Raw genomic sequence first — 18313 nt, forward strand, 5'->3', positions numbered from 1 at the left:
AGATACTACTCAATATGAGTAAGGGTGGCAGAATCTGGTTGTAAATCAGCATGTCACAGCTTTTAAGGGGAGAAGGGACCGTGACGATAACCTAATCTGATCTAATCACCCTGTCATTGACACTATTTCTTTATAATTTACCTAAAGGCTATCATGAATAATTGATCATACTTTTACAAGGGATAGTAAGAGGGACCTTTATTAAATTCTGTGTTGTGGCTGTCACAACAAGGCTTTCATTTATATGCCCAACCTTTAATCTGAAGGATCTCAAAGTACTTTACAAGGAAATCATATACAAATTATATTTAGGGATCACTACTAAAATATCTGTGGTGGAATACAACAAGTTTTTAACAGTACACAACAATACTACACATTAGCTTTAGGAAAAGAAGTGAAGGATGCTGTATTCAATTGAAATACAGGGGGGATATTTGGAAGGTAGATAGAATGTAGTTACATAAAGTTACATTTGGCTAGCAAGTAAGATTATTTTTTTGCTCTTACAATGGCTCAGGTCAAGACCTCGTTTATATCTCATCTGAAAGACAGCACTTTCAGCCACACAGTATGCCCCTTAAAAATATACTGGAGCATTGGTTCATTATTGAATCAAAGGAAAAAGTACCACATCCTGAATCATGCAGCACCACTTCAAACAGTATACAAGTGCTACTTGGAGGTCTCCCATCCCAGTACTAAGCAGGTCCCACTCTGCTTAGCTTGTAAGATTAGAAAAGATTCCAACACAACACAGTATGGCTGAAGGCCAAATAGTCAATTATTAATTTACTTACATTTTCATACTTTTGATCAAGAAATATATAAAATGTAACAACAACTAGAATTACAAAAAAGCCACAGAATTTTCCCATGGTTAAAACTGAATAAAATGCCGGTCTTACCTTTTTAGGTCTGTTACTCCTGTTGGGAATACTCCCCTATCCGCATTTTTAAAAAATCCTTAAAGTTAGATAGATTAGTTAACAAACCAATGGAGGGGGAGGGGAAAAATGAAAAGAAACCAGAGTATAGCCAACCTTTTTTAATTAGCGTATATTGTACTTCCAAACTGGATACACTAGAAATTGGCAATGCAACATAAGATGCAAAGGAATATACCAGTTACTGTCAAAATGACCCTGTACAGCCTTATAATGCAAAAAGCTTTATACAATACAAATTTTATTAATGTACACAAACCTTGACAGTGTGATATTTGAACATAATGCAAGTAAAAAAGGACAGGAGAAAGGAAGAAAGTGCTGAGAACTTTAACTGAATTACTGGATGGAAAACCAAGTCAACCTTCATTTAAGAATGCATAGTGAAAACGGCTATGAAATCAGCTTTGGGGTGGTGGAAGTTTACCAGAACTTTTAGTCTTTAATAGGTCAGAGATATCTATGGAGAACATTCCTTTCCTTAGCTTTGAACTGCAAACCAATTATGTATATGCGAGGGCTCCAATAAATACTGTATATTTTTCTTAACAAAAATAAAACACCTCCAAATACATCTTTTCTCCCTCACCAGAAAGAATTAAATGTCTTTTTCCAAAGTGCTAAACAAAGTTGCTCAGTTATATCAAACGTTATTGTCATTCAAATATAGGTTTGGCAGAAAACTTAAACACATGGGATTAATATGCTGACAGCTTCATAACACTCATTCCTGGGTGAGTTCCAGCCTTATTATATTGCAATTTGGTTTACAGAAAATATTCTTTAAACATTCCTACTTCTTTGCTCTTATACATCTGTAGTTTACTCACTGATGCACACGTGGGCTTTTTTCTTCTTTTTAAAGTGTCTGCTCTATTGTAGTAGGCTCAGTCAGAAACACTGTGAATGTATTTTTGTAACAGTTGTATTAACTGAAATGCAGACTGCATAATTCAGGGGGTAAAGAAACTCATCTTTTAACAGTTCTTATTCTGAATGGGTTACTAATGGAGAGCACTACTCAGCACTCTCTATTTTTGTCAATACTCCCGAAGAAGTCAAAGAGGGTTTTGATGGCGTAGGTGCAATAATATGATAAACAGGGCCTGAATTGTTTGCCTTGCCTATTAATAGAGTTAGACAGAAATTTGGAACAGATGACTTATATTAATAGCTTAGCTAGAATAGCCACATGCTCACAGGACCAAAAATATCTGATGGAACTGAAACAATTAGGTGGGAAATATTTTGTCATTATTACTTTACTTTTAAATTGGTATATTACAGTCTGCTAAAATGTGAGGTTCTCCTCATTCTGTGTTTTCTCATTGCAGACAGCTTCTAATGTTTTAACACATATTAAAAGGTGTGGAAACTTACAAATGAGCTTAATGACTTAATGTCTTAGGTCCTGGCTCGGGAAAGCATTTCACCATATGCTTAACTTAAGTTCTTAAGTACAACAGAATTTAAGAACATGTTTAAAGTTCAATATATGACTAAGAGCCTTCCCTGAACAAGGAAGCTTTCCTGATTGGGGCCTTATTTTGGTACAGTCATAAACAACAGGCCTGATTCAGAGCCACTGAAGTTGTTAGGAATCTCCCCATATACTTCAAGGAGATTTGGATTAGACCCTTAAATGTGTGTGTGAGAGGATGCTTTCAGATAGGAAAGATGTGGGGGTAGAAAATTAAATCTGATTAGGGCCACTTCTTTTAAAGCTTGTTTGGGGGAAACTCTGAAGAAAGCAAGGGAGATCTCTAAACAAATGATGAAACAAAGATCTAGACCAAATGCCAATACCATGGAAAACAGTAACACAATAAGAAAGCATTCTTGTACATTAACTGATTTTAAGAGAGAAATAATTTTTAAAGGTTCAATACTTTATACTTCAAATTTCAATCGAAAGAAACTTTTACTCCTGACCTTTCTGTCTGTTTTGCTCTGGAAACTGTTATCTTAAGAAATAGAGATCTATTAACATGCAGCCAAAGTTTTTTCCTCTTTCTTTAAGATCACTGTTTGCTTTTTAAGATTAACAAAGGTTATACAACCAATCCACTTTTGCTTCTTACTGCAATAAAGTGCTACATATAAAGTTGTCATTTTAATGACCACAAAGTAAGAGCATTAAATAAGTATAAAGTTAGCCTTCTAGCAGTGTACACTCTATCAGCCATTAACAAAAAGGAATAAAATAGTACTAATAACATGGAGGATAATATTGATAGGACCACGTAATTTGCAGATACAACTGAAAAGTTGAGAGTATAAAAAGAGAACTGTATGATTACACAGCACCTTTTCATATCTTTCTCTTTCAAAGAAGTTGCCGGTACCTTTTCAAACATACAATCTGATGTTACTTCATCCCATAAAAGAAATGTTTTCTTCCTTTTTTTCCTTTCTTTTTTTTTTTTTTTGCAAGTGAGAAACAAACTAGTGCAAGACTAAAGCACTGTGCAAAACTGCCTTTTTTAGTCTGAGCATTTATACCCAGAATTTATCCATATCTTTTTTTTAATCCCCTTTGCTGGATTTAACCACCATAGAATTCTAGTTATACAAGTTGTTCCTGCAAACTAAAGGTAACCACTGCATTAATACAGTATATATATTTATATCTATATATATGCCCTTTTAAAACAAAAGATGTACACTATGGGCCAGATTCTGATCGTAGTTACACCAGCGTAACAGTAAAGGATCTGGCCCTGTGAATGTGTGTATATATAATGCACACACTAAAGGCATGTGTATGTATATACACACACACACACTTCAATTTCACACACTCATCTTACAGTGCTGAAAGTAATTTCTTCCAGATCTGTTCCACCTTAATCCTCAAATCTTTACAACTGATTATGTGAGGACAAGGCACCAAACACACTATAGGAAACTGCAAACAGCACTAAGCCAATATACCAATCCTCACTGAACCAAGCATTGCTCTTCTCAACAATCCTGGAGTTACAAAATTCTAAAATGAAAAGGAGGGTGGGGGGAGGCAGAAGGAAGGGAGAAAGTAAATAAAAAGGGAATTTTTTAAAAATAATTATTAAATAAGCCAATACAAAGGATGTGCAAAAGCAATGTCATGGCACACTACAGACAGGCTCTCTTTCACACATTCGCACTCACACACAAACCAAAAATAAAACGCATCAATATGTAATCTTACAAGTGCTGATTGCCATTAAGGACACTCTTCTTCAGCTTAACAAGACAAAATTGTTTCTTAGATAAGAGTACTGGGAACATGCCTCTGAAGGTAGAAGTATGCAGTAGGTTCACCTCTCTGAAGATTTAATAAAGCAGCTTTTAGGTCAATGCAGTAAGTATACACACAGAGCCATTTTCTAAATCTTACTAATGATATATAGTACAAGTGTTCATACCTCTTCAGTCTAGGTTTTGCAGCAATGTATACCTGCTGGGTTTGTTAGGGTATTTTTGGTACAGAATGTAACTGTCCTCAGACAGTTTCTGCCCTTTCTGTTAGTCCAAGGTAGGCGAGGAAGGAGTGTTTAGGTGAGGTGCCACCTAGAGGTGCAGTCTGAGGTCTGGGTGGATGGAATGTGAGATCAAAGTGGTTCTTGGGGAAAAACATTGTTAAGGGAATGAGATGGGCAAAATCAGAGTTCCAGTATTTATCAAAGCACAAAGAGGTGCCATTTATGGCCAAGGCCTTCACTCCCAAGTTTGGCTCTGCTCCACTGCTGTGTGCAGCTGACATGGCCACTGTTTGAAGAGCCTGGGAGGCAGACATGACCGAGAGGGGTGACAAGAGGTTCCTGGAGCTATTGACTGTTATGAGAGGGCTGGCTTGCTTAGAGGTTGAATATTGGCCCTTCTTCTCCTCTTCAGGGCAGTCCCCATTCTGGTGCTTCTTCACGTGGCGGCTGAAGACAAAAGGGTGGGTGGTCTTGAACAGGCACTCATCACAGCTGAAAGTCTGGCGTGGAGCATGCTTCAGTTTCTTGTGCAAGTTGAGATTGTCTTTGCGTTTGCAGCTGTAGCTGCACTGGTCACAGTGAAAAGGGCGCTCCCCAGTGTGGACACGCACATGTTCTATCAGCTTGTTGGCTGTCTTTGAAAGATAGCCACACTGGTCACACTTGTAATGGTTACCAAGACGATGTTCCCGGATGTGCATTTCTAGCTCCAGCTGATTTGCTTTCACTGTCTGGCAGATCCGACACTTGTACTCCATCTTGTAGTGGGTCTTCAGGTGGCATTCCATTGCTGCAGGGCGATTTGTGGAGTAAATGCAGAATGGGCACCTATCAAAAGAACAAAACCAAAGAAAAGACAGTCAGTTCTGAATAGAATTTTTTCACCTTTTTCTACCCATTGACATTCTTGGTTTAGCTTCTCATTCAATCCATTTGAGTCTAAATACAGGGCAAACAAAATTATTTTTCAGTTCATTTTAGTATATTTTGCTCTTCTTAGCCTGTGCCTCTAGAATAAAAATGTATGAGCAGGATGATTTACTACAGCAGGGCTAACTTAATCCTAGGAAAACATTGATTCATCCCACAAAAGTGCGTGTCTAATCTTACTTCATCTCTTAATGGAAAGGGAGTTTGTGCAAAAATGTATGAGTGTCCACTTGTGTAAAGTAAGAATAAACTCACCATGCACGAAACCAAACATACACAGAAAGAGAATGTCGGGAATTCCTTTAAAATAGCTTTCAAGGATAAACTGACAGTGTACCAAAAGAAACAACAGAAAGTTGGTTTGTCAGTGGGAAGTTCAGTCAGTACCTACTCTGTTTACCAGACAAACAAAAAGGTAACTTACCAGTAACTGTAGTTTTTTTTCAAGTAGATTGTACTGATCCCCACTCCTGGCATTGAAGACAAAACTGAAGTCAGTAACTACTGGCACCAAGCGTATGCTCCCTTGTGAAACTGAATGCCACAGCTCCACTCCCTTCACTTCCTTCCACTTACTCAAAATCTTTGATAAAAGGACTAAAAAGAAGTGGGGGTGGATGGTAGGTCTATACAATCTATGCAAAGAACTACAATTTCTGGTAAGTAAGGTTTCTCATTTGAGTACTGTCTGTAGAGATAGTCATTTCTGGGAAATTAATTAGCAGCACTAACTCAAAAGAGATGGGTAAAAGTGGCTGGCAGTGTTTGCCTGAAATACTACTTGTCGGCAGTCTTCATACTGCTGGGGAAAGTTGAGTGGGTTCTGCTGACTCATTGAAGCAAGTGACTCATTAGTCCACCTGGATATTAGGGAGGTGGGGGTGGCTCATTGTAAAGGGAGGATCATCTAGGTTGTGGGCTCAGTAGTCAGGAGAGAGGAACATTAGGAGCAACGGTGTGTGGCTGAAGGTAGGTTTAAACATTGCGATAGTTCATTTCTTCATCAATAAAACCAAAGCAAAGAAAGTGCGTGAGTTTTGACTCTATTTAGCATGTGCACTGTATTTGAGAGGAGGCTGGAGAAGGCAGCTGTTTGCAGTGGCTCTGAAGTATATTAATTAAATAAAGATTGCAGAACTGTTCTCCCAAACTTGTTTTAGATCTACCTGCCAAGCTAAAAGAGTAATGCTAAGTAAAATATGACTAAAGCTCCAGGTAGCAGCCTTACAGATACGCAGAAAAATTATTACATTTACGACAATCTCTGAGCAGATATCATCTCTCTCACAGACTTGTTATATCTACAATAAAAAAAATCTAGGAGGCATACACATAAGTTTAATTTTATCTAAACAAGTCACCTTTAAACACAGGGAGGAAGATGATGACGAACAAAAGGACAGACGGATAGTAGCAACCAGTCAATATTCTTGGTCCATAAAAATACCCTAAACTGAAAAAGCAGCCTTGCAAAGACGATGCCAAAGCAACTAACTGTACTAGAACCAAGGATTTTGATGTCAAGACATCACTCATACTTACCTCTCTTGGTGCTGACTCCTCTTTGGATCAGAATCTTAAGATTTCTTTCTGGATAGAAACTGGAGGAATAATGGTTTTCCTCATCTTTTGCTCAATCCTCAGTGTTAAACAGGAAGCAGAAAAGTACAAACCTATTTGATATTTAGATCTCTTTGGGCTTCTTGGATGTCTTCAGAACATAACTTTTTATTAGATCCAGCTCTTAACTTGCCTCTACATTGTGTAACTGAAGAAGGACAAGGAGATAACTTAGCTGGACTGCCAGAGCTAGCCTGATGTATGCAGTATGTAGCTTGAAAGCTTGTCTCTCTCACTGTCAGAAGTTGGTCCAATAGAAGAGATTACCTCGCTCACCTTGTCCGTCAGAGCTAACCTGAAAAACCTACAAAGCTCCTTACATCAGGAAGACTTGAGTCAAGATGCATAGTCTTTCCTGGCACAGAGAATAGATTCAGCATATATTACACCCAGGCACAAAAGGCAACTGGTATGTGCATCCGAGACAGATGTCTTGTTCTTGCAAGATGCATACTGTCTAAATCTGGTTTTCTTCCCAGATTCAGTCATCACATCGGAATCAAATACAGACCCCCTGACTGATGGAACTATTGAGCTTGATACAAGAGTTTGATTGGCAGATGGAACCAATCCACCAAAATGCGCAATGCACAGATTTAGCTAAACTAAAAATGGCTTACCTTACTGCTAATAAAAACTAAACCAGAAAAGTATTAATGTAACATTTACAATACACTAACATTAATTTGGTCAACAAATGCAACACAAGGCGGGAAACAGGGCATGCTAGTGTGTTGAACCCTACTCACGGCTGAAACAGTTCCAACCTTATTGTCTGAAGTGGTTGGAACACACAGAGGAATGGGACGTGAGTCCTTATATGACATCATATTGAATGTTTAGATCCGGGAGGGAGCATGCATGCATACCCAACAGTCACTGCTTGTCTGAGGGTTCCAACTTTGACACAAAGGCACACATGCACTCTAGAAATAGGGGTCTATACAGACAATTCTCAAAGGACAACGCTTATTTCTTAAAACTAATGAAGCTTTCTTAAAAGGAAGATTGGTAGAAGGAACAGACAAGTTGCAATTTAATGCAGTAACCCATGCCCAACTCAGACACACCTACATAAATCTGTACTTTTCCTGGACAATTCTGAAAGTCTTTCACTGTCCTCAGCTATGCACAAAAATTGTATTATCTACATAATGAACAGGAAATACAGCACAAGTAGTTCCATCACAGAAAAGTAATTTAGACATTTCCAGTCTGTTACATTGTAAGGACATTTCTGTGACCACAGATTGGTCTCTCAATTGCAGCTCAGGCAAAGACAACATTTTTTTCTGACTCATTAACAATACCTTTTCAAGCAAGTTAATCCACTCAAATAGTCAAAGAAAATGCTGTACTAGCAGAGGATATCAGGATATTTTGAAAGTATTTGTTACTGGTCACCTTATAATTTATAAATTAATTATTAAAGCCTGTGACTAGCCTATAATTTAAAAACAATACTGTAATGTAAGAAATGACTGCGGGAACATGTATATAAATGTACAGCTAAACTACTTCCTTCCTTGTTACATTTACAGATTCTGTATTTTTACAACAGAGAACACAAAATTAATAATATGAAACAAAAAGTGCTGTCACATCAATATATTCCATACTCACACAACTAGAGAGGACAACAAAAATTACCCAGAACTGAAAAGATACTTGGAGAGGGAAAAAAAAACAAACCAAAACATTGGACAATATCTGCTTCTGTTATTCACCTGCATTTGTAATAAGGACATTTCTTCAGGGATTAATAGGGAAAAAAATAGGTGCTCTGTGTATTCACTATACGCACATCACTTCTTCCCACTCCCCAAAAAAACCTTAAAAAGGAACAAAAATTAGGGATCCAAAGTCTTGGGATCCAAAAATCTTTTCCACTTTGAAAACAAAAACATGCATGATTACCGGTGAAGATTGCCTTTGCATTAGGACCTGAAAAGGCTGTAAATAATTGGGAAAGTTAGAATGACTTTATACTTTGTTACATAAACAAAAGCTTGCCGACTTTATCTGAGCTAGCCTCAGTGTAAAAACTGCTCAGCCTTAGGTTTTTATATTATTTTTCTTTTTCCCTTTTCCTTTGACAGGCAGGCTGCAAACTAAGTGAAATAATTTTGTCATCCATTACATCTGTGGCATCCACTGACCACTGCTTTCAAACCCAGTGGTTGGTTCTAAACTATCCTTTGCCATGATACCTACAATACATTCGGCAACAATTAGGCTGCTGGTGTGTGAGACCACAGCCTGCCATGATGTCCAACACTGTTTCCTTGTACTCCTCTGTCTGACTTGTCTTTCTCTAGTTGCCTCTTGTCTTATATTTAGATTGTAAGCTCTGTGGGGCAGGGACTGTTTTTGTACAATGCCTAGCACATTGTGGTCCTGGTCCATGACTAGGGCTTTTAGGCACTATGGTAACACACATAATAAATAAATACATAAATAAATAATAATAATATAATAAACTACATTCAACCTAGAGGGCTGAGTCTATTGTTACCCAATTAAAGGTAAAAATGGTAGCCCTGACTTTGGATCATCAGACATTAACTAATCCCTTCTAATTTACTTCCTTTATTACCTATCGCCACACAGTATTGGAGATGCTTAACACAGTAAAAGTTTGTGTACTTGCTTTCCTTACTTGAGTCCTCCGGTGGGGACAGTGTGGCATTTCTTGTGCTCCAATAATTGCTCAGGTGTCTTCATGAATTTATGGCACACGTCACACTCAAACATCCGTGTAATCAGATGGATTTGCAAATGGCGCTCAAACATGTTTTTTGTTTTGCAGACAAAGTTACAGAAAACACATTCAAAACCTGAAAAATAAAAATACGGACACATATTACCCAAGTTCCATCCAGTTCCCTTGCCTAGAAGAAAGGAGTCTGTCTGTTTAACTAGCTTTTACCTTTCTCTGATTTCTCTTCAGTGTTCAGTAAGGTCTGGCTACCAGGCACTACGGAAATTACTAGTAGGTTGTTTGAACCGTTATTTTTTTGGGTAACATCTGCATCTTCTTTGCTATTGGCAGAATCACTAAGTGCTGACAGAGAAGATGAAGAAGGGCTGTTTGATTCACTGGGTGTCTTCCGCTCTTCACCTGAAAAACAAGAATAAAGTCCACTTGATCATTAGTATAAGGGGAAAAACTCAATCTCTGTGATAGATTTCCAGTTATCCTATCCTATGTATTCATAGTTTTAAAAAAAAAAGTGACTTGTGTTAAAAGGAGAAGCAAAGTTATTCTGAACTCACAGGTGAGCTTGTTTAGTATAAATCAATTTGTTCTTAAGCATCATGGCTACATTGCCTACCTTCTGCAGGGCTAGTCTCAAAGTACAAGAGTTATAACAGTGCACCTACCAATTTATCACTGTTGACTTTTAGTCCATATAGGCAATGAGAAGAGAATGTGTAATTTTGTTCTACTACCAAATTAAGAAAGGTTAAAAGAATTTTTTCTAATTAGCATAGAATTTACAACTTAATGGGAATTTGGTTTTTTGTTAGTTTATTAAGTTCCTTTAGGTTTTGTTTTTATATCACCTTTGAACTCACATGTATTTCTACCTCATGGCTGTTCCAGCTAGACTTTTTCTAACTTACATTGTAGTTTATCCATTTGGTTAATTTAGGAGGAGAAACGGGAGAAAGGAGAAAAATCTCACAACCCGCTCCACTCATTCTCCTGAGGAGAGTTTCCTCATACTTTAAGTCTCTTCCTCCACCTCTCTCTCTGATTACTACTTCTGTCCCATAGGCAGTGCTATTTTTCACTCCATTGGTGCTCCAGACTTTTACAGAACACCAGAGGGAAGAGATCAAATTATAAACATTTGGAAGATGTTACTGCTGCTGGTAAGAGATAAAACACATTCATTCCAGTGTAACTCCAGTCAAGCCATTGGTGAATTTGTCATCATGTCATAGAGAGGAAAGATCAGAAGCCTTGTATATTATTATAAAATTTCTCTGCAGCCTCTGCTCTGGGGTTAGTGTTCTAGGACCAGATTTTAAACGTACTTAGGTGCCTACATATTCAGATAAGCACTTAGTGGGATTTCCAGAAGTGCTTAGGTGTCTTACTTCCATTGACTTCATATTCATCTTTAGGTGCTTAAATACCTGTAAAAATCTGGTCCTCTCTGCTTAGGTGCTAGTGCACTTAAAACTAAAAGTACCATTGTCATCTACTGCATAGCACTACAAACTACATTTGAGATAAATCTGGGTTGTTGACAGCTATGTAATAGTTTGTGTTATAAAGATGAAATTTATAGAAGACTTCCATGTTGCTGGATGCATGAAGTTAGTAGTCTTCTCTCAAGGTTTGGTTATCATTAGAATTTTTTAATGAGGAAAAACTAATTTTAAGAAAAAGCAAACACACACACACACACACCACACACATACATACAGACTTCACCCAACTGGATACAGAGTTCAAATCAGTCAGGGATTTCATGTGTGTACAATAAGCACATAACATTCCAAAGGGCGTCAATTCAGAACTGTAATACATGCTAGCTAAGTATGGAGATTAGGTTGTCTAGATGTTATAGCAATAGACTGGGAGCAAGGAGGATTTGGGTAATAATCTGCAATGAACCTTATTTGGCAATAGGCAAATTATTGGATCTGTCTTTGCCTCAGTCTAATCAGTTGCATAAAAAGCAGAACCTAACTAAAAATCCTAACCTTATGTATGTGATAAGATTTCTTAACTAAAGTCTGTATCCTGTAAACAGTAATGGACAGGCTTAACTCTAAAAAGGTGAGTAGTTTCATTAAGACAAAGTTAGGTTAAACATAAGCATAAGAGTTTGCTCATCAGCACCTAAAATAGCTGAATTCAATATGATGAATGGAAAATATTTTTTAAGATACAGAGTCATCAGAAGACAACAAAATACACAGAAATATTTGTAAAACTGGATTTGATATCCAATACTGAAATATTTGAAACAAAAAAAATCAAAGAACCAGACAGAAAAACTCAGGGTTTGGTCCTGTCCAAAGTTTTATTCTTTGCCTTTTCAACCACTTTATTATCTTTTATATATGTCTAAAACAAACTGTTCAATTTTCACCATTGTTCCTCTTAGGGATGAAATGGTGATTTCATTTGACTAGAAATCATGCTCAGAATAAAGCACACCTGTGTAAAATTAAGGCCTTCTTAACATCTGTGCCATGAGCATCACTTACTGAACCCAAAACAGAAAGTTCAAAGCACAATGACTCCATAAAGAAATGTGCTTCATTTTCACACAGAACAAAGACCTGCAGAATGCAGAGATGCCAAAGTCTGAGTCTTGAATATGCACTCTTGAAACATAATTTACAGATGAGATCTGAAATTATTTTTTAAAACAGAGTACATGAGAGAGGCCATCCTTAGGGTGTGAGTTTCCCCTGAAATCCTGCCACATTTAAATTCACTAAGAAACTCCTCTCCAGCTTTGCCCAGTACAGATTAAGTTTTCGATGAAATGCTGCAGTGATTGACCATAAAATGTATAACTAAAAATAAGTACCTGTAACCAGTGTTTATGGAGAACAGTTAGAGATGCATATGGATGCATAAGGCTATTTCTGAGTTTGCATTTTTTAAGTTCCACAAAGGTTTGCAGAACACCAAGTTGGATTCATTTTATCGGCTTCATTTTTAAAAATGGCAGCCCCTGGTTCTCATACAAAAATACAGGTGTAATTTGTTACCTGCATATTACAGAAATTATATGCACAAATTGGGCAAATATGCCAAAAATGGCTAATTACCTACCTACATGTGTTTACCCATACCCATTTGCACACTGGTCTTGGGCCTCAGGTTTTTAAAATATGGGTCCAAATGGCTACAGTATTATTGCAAATAGAGGAAGTGGGGGAAGGAGGAAGAAGTGAAAGAGTGAAAACTTGCTCTATAGGTCACTGATCTACTTAGAGAACAAAAATGTGTAACAGAGGCATTTCCTAATTCTGACTCTAAAATGGTATGAGCTTTTAACACAAAGACTACTGCATAGGATAACAGATGATTCCAGACGGTACAGAAGCATATAAATCTCCAAAAATTCTTTGCTGATGTCTAAATTGAGAATGCTGCACTCCTATCATTTATGACACCAGCAGTAAAGCCCTAGGAATAAATGCAGGCTTATATAGAAGAATAATTGATACAAGCAGTTACTTGTGCTTACCACATACATATATTTTAAATACAGCTTTTCAATATTTAATATTTTTAAAGTATATTTTTCAGCATTGTACAGCACACTAGGAACTCATCTCCCACTAATTAATGAAGGTTTCACACATCACTTGTGTAGAGCTAAAACTGTACACCTTACGGATTGTCTGGTCAGAAAAGTGAGTGTTTGAAGGCACCTTCTTCGTCAACAATATATGTGCTTTCAGCATGTTTTCAAGTCATAGTGTTTAATTTCACTGACAAAGGCTCCAATCCTTAAGATACTAGAATGGGACTCAGCAGATCTGGATTCAATTCCCAGCTCTGCTACAGACTTTCCATGTGACCTTGGATGACAATCTCCATTTGCCTCATCTCTAAAAGGGGGATAATTATAAGGGTTTTGTGAGGATAAATTAATAATGTTTCTGAGGTGTTCAGATATTATGGAGATGGGAATCATATCAGTACTTTGCACTAGCACAGAACCCTCTGTGGACTTTCACTGACTTCATATTTCTGTAGTTGCATTTAGTGCATCTATTTGCAAGTTGAGGGGAAAAAAATCCAATTTTATTCCTCGTAGAACTGTAGAGCCAATACAGTGATGGAAGAGACAGCTGAATTCAATTCTCCCCAATATAATTGTCTACAAAATTGTCAGCTAGTTTCTAACGACAAAATCCTTATGACTGCTGATACTGAGAGAGAAATTAAGAGTATTCTAATTTTCCTCTCCTTGCATCACGCCAGGGTTCATTAGTTGGTATAAATATATGTGGTTTATTTGAAAATTGTCATGAATCAGAGGTAATGTAGAAGTTCTTTTCTTCTGCTGGTAAGTGAATAGAACTAGAGAAACACAGAAGTTAAAAATCACGATCTGTTCAACTATTTAATATGATGTTGGGACAGTAAAACAACAGCTGCATTAGTTTAGTTACTGAATCAGAGCTCAGGCAACAAAGTTTCCAGACATACAGAGTGAGGGGGAGGGAACAAACTCCAAATATTGGCACAACTCAGTACAATTTGAGTGTATTACACGCTTACAATCTAGGGCAGGTAGTTAACACCCAGAAATCACCATACAGCTACTGAAGTCAAATTACATTTTAATAAGCCAGTAAACAAACAAACAAATAAGTAAAACAATAACTTGTGTTTTTGACAACTTTAACTTCATAGAAGTCCTTTATTTATGCCCCCTGACTGCAAAGTGATCTCCCCAAGCAGACTTCTTACCTGGTGGGGGCCAACTGACTTCAACTTTGTGGGATCATGACCATAATTAGTATGAATTTCCATGGAGAAAAGGAGTGTTGATAGGAAGTGTGAATGATTGCACTGAAAAATGGGGGGGAGAACAGAGATCACAGGAGCAGAAAGTGCGGGATCATCACCTGTGTGCTTGGTGCTGACATGAGCCTTCATATCGGACTCTTCCATGGTGACAAAATCACAGGCTGTGCAGCAAAGAGAAAACATCCATTGCTCTTTATCCACATGAAGGGACATATGACTGACGAACTGGACATTCATCTCGGTCTCAAACCCACAGACGTGACAGCTGCAGACAGAAGGGAATTAGAGAGAAAGAGAAAGAAACATAAAAAAAAAATCCCCATAACAAATGTACAAAGCTTCTGCTCATTTTCATAAGAAAACTCTTGCTTCACTAATTTCTTCTCTTTTCTACTGTTGAATTTTCAATGGAAAATTCTTTTGCCAGCTGAACTGCCTCTGAACCGAGGGCCATGCCAACCTGATTAAAGGGAGGCCCAATGCAACAATCCCAAACATGCTATGATGATGCTCAATAATCATAAAGTTAATTAAAAACTACAGATTCCAGATGCTGCACATCACCTAGCTGAATCCTTTGGGCAATAAGATGCACTGCAGTCTTGCCAAGATGTTTAGTAGGGCTGGTATTCTGAAACTGAGAGTTTGCTGCACTCTCCAGGAGACATTCTCAAGCCCTGGAAACAGTCCCATGTCAGATCAGGATCTCCTGCAGAACTGCCTGACTTTCTGAGTACAAGCAAGCAAAAATGGGTTCAGGGATTCCTTCTACGTGACTGGACAAAAGCAATTATCACCAATGCAAATAATCAGCACTGATGCAAATTTTACAACTAGCAGATAACAACAACGATGTTCACAGATAATAGAAAGGAACTTATAGTTTAACTTGTTTTATACTGTTGTTTTAATTGAGGCATTAACATTTAAAACAAAGCCAGAACACTGAAAACAGTTTTGCACTTGCAGAGGGATAGATGAGATAATCTAACAGAGCTTGTGTATTTCTGATTTCTATGATTGTAATTAAATCTGTTCCCACCACTTAGATTGAAATAAGAGTGATTTTTGTAATCTATATGTACACTAGGGTTCATATCTAAGCTTGAAGAATATGTGATAGTGCTTACGTCAATAATAAATGCCTGAGCAACACAATTGTATCTGTACCATTCTTTTACCATCATGAGTTTTCCTAATGCTCCTATTCTCACCTTCATAATTTTGGCCTTCTTTATTATATGGAAACATTATTTCACAGATAGCTGAATTATAAAACATACCTGCCTAAGGCAATCAAAGAGATAAATCAAATAGAGGAAATGTTTATATTTATAACAGAAATTTTAGTTGAAATGATTGAACTAATTGCATCAAGTGGAAGGCACTATAAATTACTGCAAATGTGTATACACGCTAGTATCCACAAAAGGGAACTTATTAGATGTATGTCGTACATGTGGTAAAAGATCATGAGGTATTTAAAGGCCTATTTGCCTTTCAAAGCCATTTAAAAAGTGCACAGTCTTTCAAAGTGTCCAGCAAGGCCCAGAAGCATGACATAACCAGCTGGGTTTTGTTGCTGAACCTAAAGTCAAATGTGGCTAAGCCAAATACTTCAGTCACGTTCTACCTTAGAACAAAAAGGATCATCCTCATAATTTGTCTTTAGCAAGCAGACAGGCATATAAGACAGTTGGATTCTGGTCTCTCATGTGTGGCCCTCTACTGGGTCCTCACCTGTAATAATAAGGGTGCTTCTTCCCACTGCCTTCAGAAGTGACAGCGCTGACAATGTCCTCAGTGTCTGTACTCACTAACTTCACAGAATGGACAGTCAGGTGCTGGTTCAGATTAGCACGGCACTTAGCAGCATAGGGGCACAAATGGCATTTGTATTTTCTCTCTTCTGAAAAACAAACAAATCATCTCGAGTGTGTGTATCAGTCTTAAGTGAGATACTTTAAAAACCTCATTTCAAATATGCAACTACACATTGCTTGGGTTAAAAAATCTGAGTAGCTTTTAGAATCATCCAGGCTGACACATTTAGGAGGTTGAAAAACTTCAGAAAGTTATCAGGCTTCACAATAGTAATTTATATAGATGACTCATTTTCAGCTAATTTAGGGGTATTTTTGAAATTTGGTATAATGACTGTATGAAGTTTAATACAAAACTTTTTAGGCTGTGGAAAACTGGTGTAACTGCAGCTCTGAGAACTGCCCCTCAGCTACTATAGATTCAGGTCAACAATGTGCCATTCATTTCTTCACCTAGCACTATTTTTTTCTGTAGGGTTTTAGTTCTTGAAGGTGGTTGTGTGCATATTATCTATCTTTCTATCTATGGTTTTTGATGCTTATTTACCAAAACTTGGAGAAAAGAGTCCATGGAGGTAGTCAAGTTCTGAGCACAAGTCAGCCAAAACCCCTTGAAGAATAATAAAACAAATCCAAACCAAACTCCTCGGCAGTTTCTGATGCTTCACAATTTTTGATTAACATCTCTAAATCTTGGCAACAAAGTCATTGCACACAGCAGGTCTTATTTTGTATTTACTTGATTAAAAAAAACAATCAAACATTAAATTGCCTTTAAAACCTTTCCTCTTTAAGAAGAGCTGCTTCGCTTTTGGAATACAATAATACAATGTGCAAGCGCTAACAAAGAGAAATTCAGAATCCGAAGAAGACAAAAATCACAAAACCGTAGAAAACACCATTTCTAGCATGGCCATACTGTATATACCAGCATTATGCTAACAATATTTTTCAGCACTATGTCTGACATTTTTGCTTCCTAATCTTATTAATCTGTGCATTGCATCTCAACACATTTGTCCTTTGGCCTGAGTTTGAGACATTCTCCCAAAAAAGCTTGCACTATACACTGGCTGCAACATCTGGTTAGGCAAATCCTCTGTATAAAACTACTGGGCATGGAGTCAGATCCTCAGATGACTTTAATAGATCTAGCTCCATTGACTTTATGGAAAAGGGTGTTGTAGAAAAGAGTCATCCTCTACTATCTTAACTTGAGCTAACAGTTCATGAAGGTGAACATCCCAGAGGCTAACTAATATCTGAAACACTAGAGCTTTTTCCTCTGCTGGTCACTAATGTTTAAAGAGCCTGTCATATAAACAAAAAAACAAAACAAAATACAACTTTCCTCCTCTCTTTAGAACCCTGTTTACAGGCTTGCTTAATTGGTGGTAACCAAAAGGTAGTTTGATATTGTCAGAACCTGGCAACTGGACAAATCTCCATTTAACCATTTGTTTTCTAAAATGGATGATGGTTGGGCCATAATGAGTTAGGTTAGCTTCTTGAATCTTTAGCCCAGTTCTACTTGTCTTCATCCCAAGTGAAGGGAACAGAGGATGTCTCTTTCCACTACACCTTGCAGTGAAACTTGCATCATGTTTTTCTTGCAACAAACTTGCATGACACTGTAAATGAGAATGCCAAAATGTTTGATTTACCTGTGTGCAGTGAGAGATGTCGGGACAATGTCTGCTGTCGGCCAAATACTTTTCCACACACGTCACAGGGAAAGAGTTGGTCATTAAATTTCCAAGATGGCAATCCGTTTCCTGCATCCAGCCCTATCCTTTCTGTGTCTATTCCAAAAATGCATAAATACAAAGTCTTATTTTAACAACTTAAAGAACTGTTAGATTTCACTGTATGGACTACTTCCATGTGTCATGTAAAAGAGAACACTCTCAACTCTACTTTGCTGTTCATGGCGCATGAGTTCACATGAACTCTGAAGCAGAGATTAATTTAATCTGTAACCTAAACTGCAAATATTCCTCTGCTCCACGG

General features: G+C 37.4%; 1 protein-coding gene across 2 annotated transcripts in view; it reads right to left on the reverse strand.

Moving 5' to 3' along the window:
- Positions 1 to 1043: 1043 nt before the first annotated feature.
- The window catches only part of ZNF827 (zinc finger protein 827), a 135568-nt gene continuing 118298 nt past the window's right edge, over positions 1044 to 18313 (reverse strand). The window contains exons 9-15 of one of the 2 annotated variants that reach the window (XR_014711244.1): positions 17968 to 18105; positions 16221 to 16389; positions 14579 to 14745; positions 9891 to 10082; positions 9621 to 9798; positions 4355 to 5239; positions 1044 to 4254 (exon numbers count right to left, since the gene is read on the reverse strand). Coding sequence is in view for 1 of the 2 variants with exons in the window: in XM_084625673.1 (XP_084481799.1) it covers positions 4432 to 5239; positions 9621 to 9798; positions 9891 to 10082; positions 14579 to 14745; positions 16221 to 16389; positions 17968 to 18105 (1652 nt within the window). In the remaining variant the exon portion in view is untranslated. Of the gene's footprint in view, positions 5240 to 9620; positions 9799 to 9890; positions 10083 to 14578; positions 14746 to 16220; positions 16390 to 17967; positions 18106 to 18313 lie in introns of both variants that reach the window. The other variant, XM_084625673.1, reaches the window with a different exon arrangement.

The sequence above is a fragment of the Lepidochelys olivacea genome (genome assembly GCF_965140295.1).
Source record: "Lepidochelys olivacea isolate rLepOli2 genome assembly, chromosome: 4".
NCBI lineage: Eukaryota > Metazoa > Chordata > Testudines > Cheloniidae > Lepidochelys > Lepidochelys olivacea.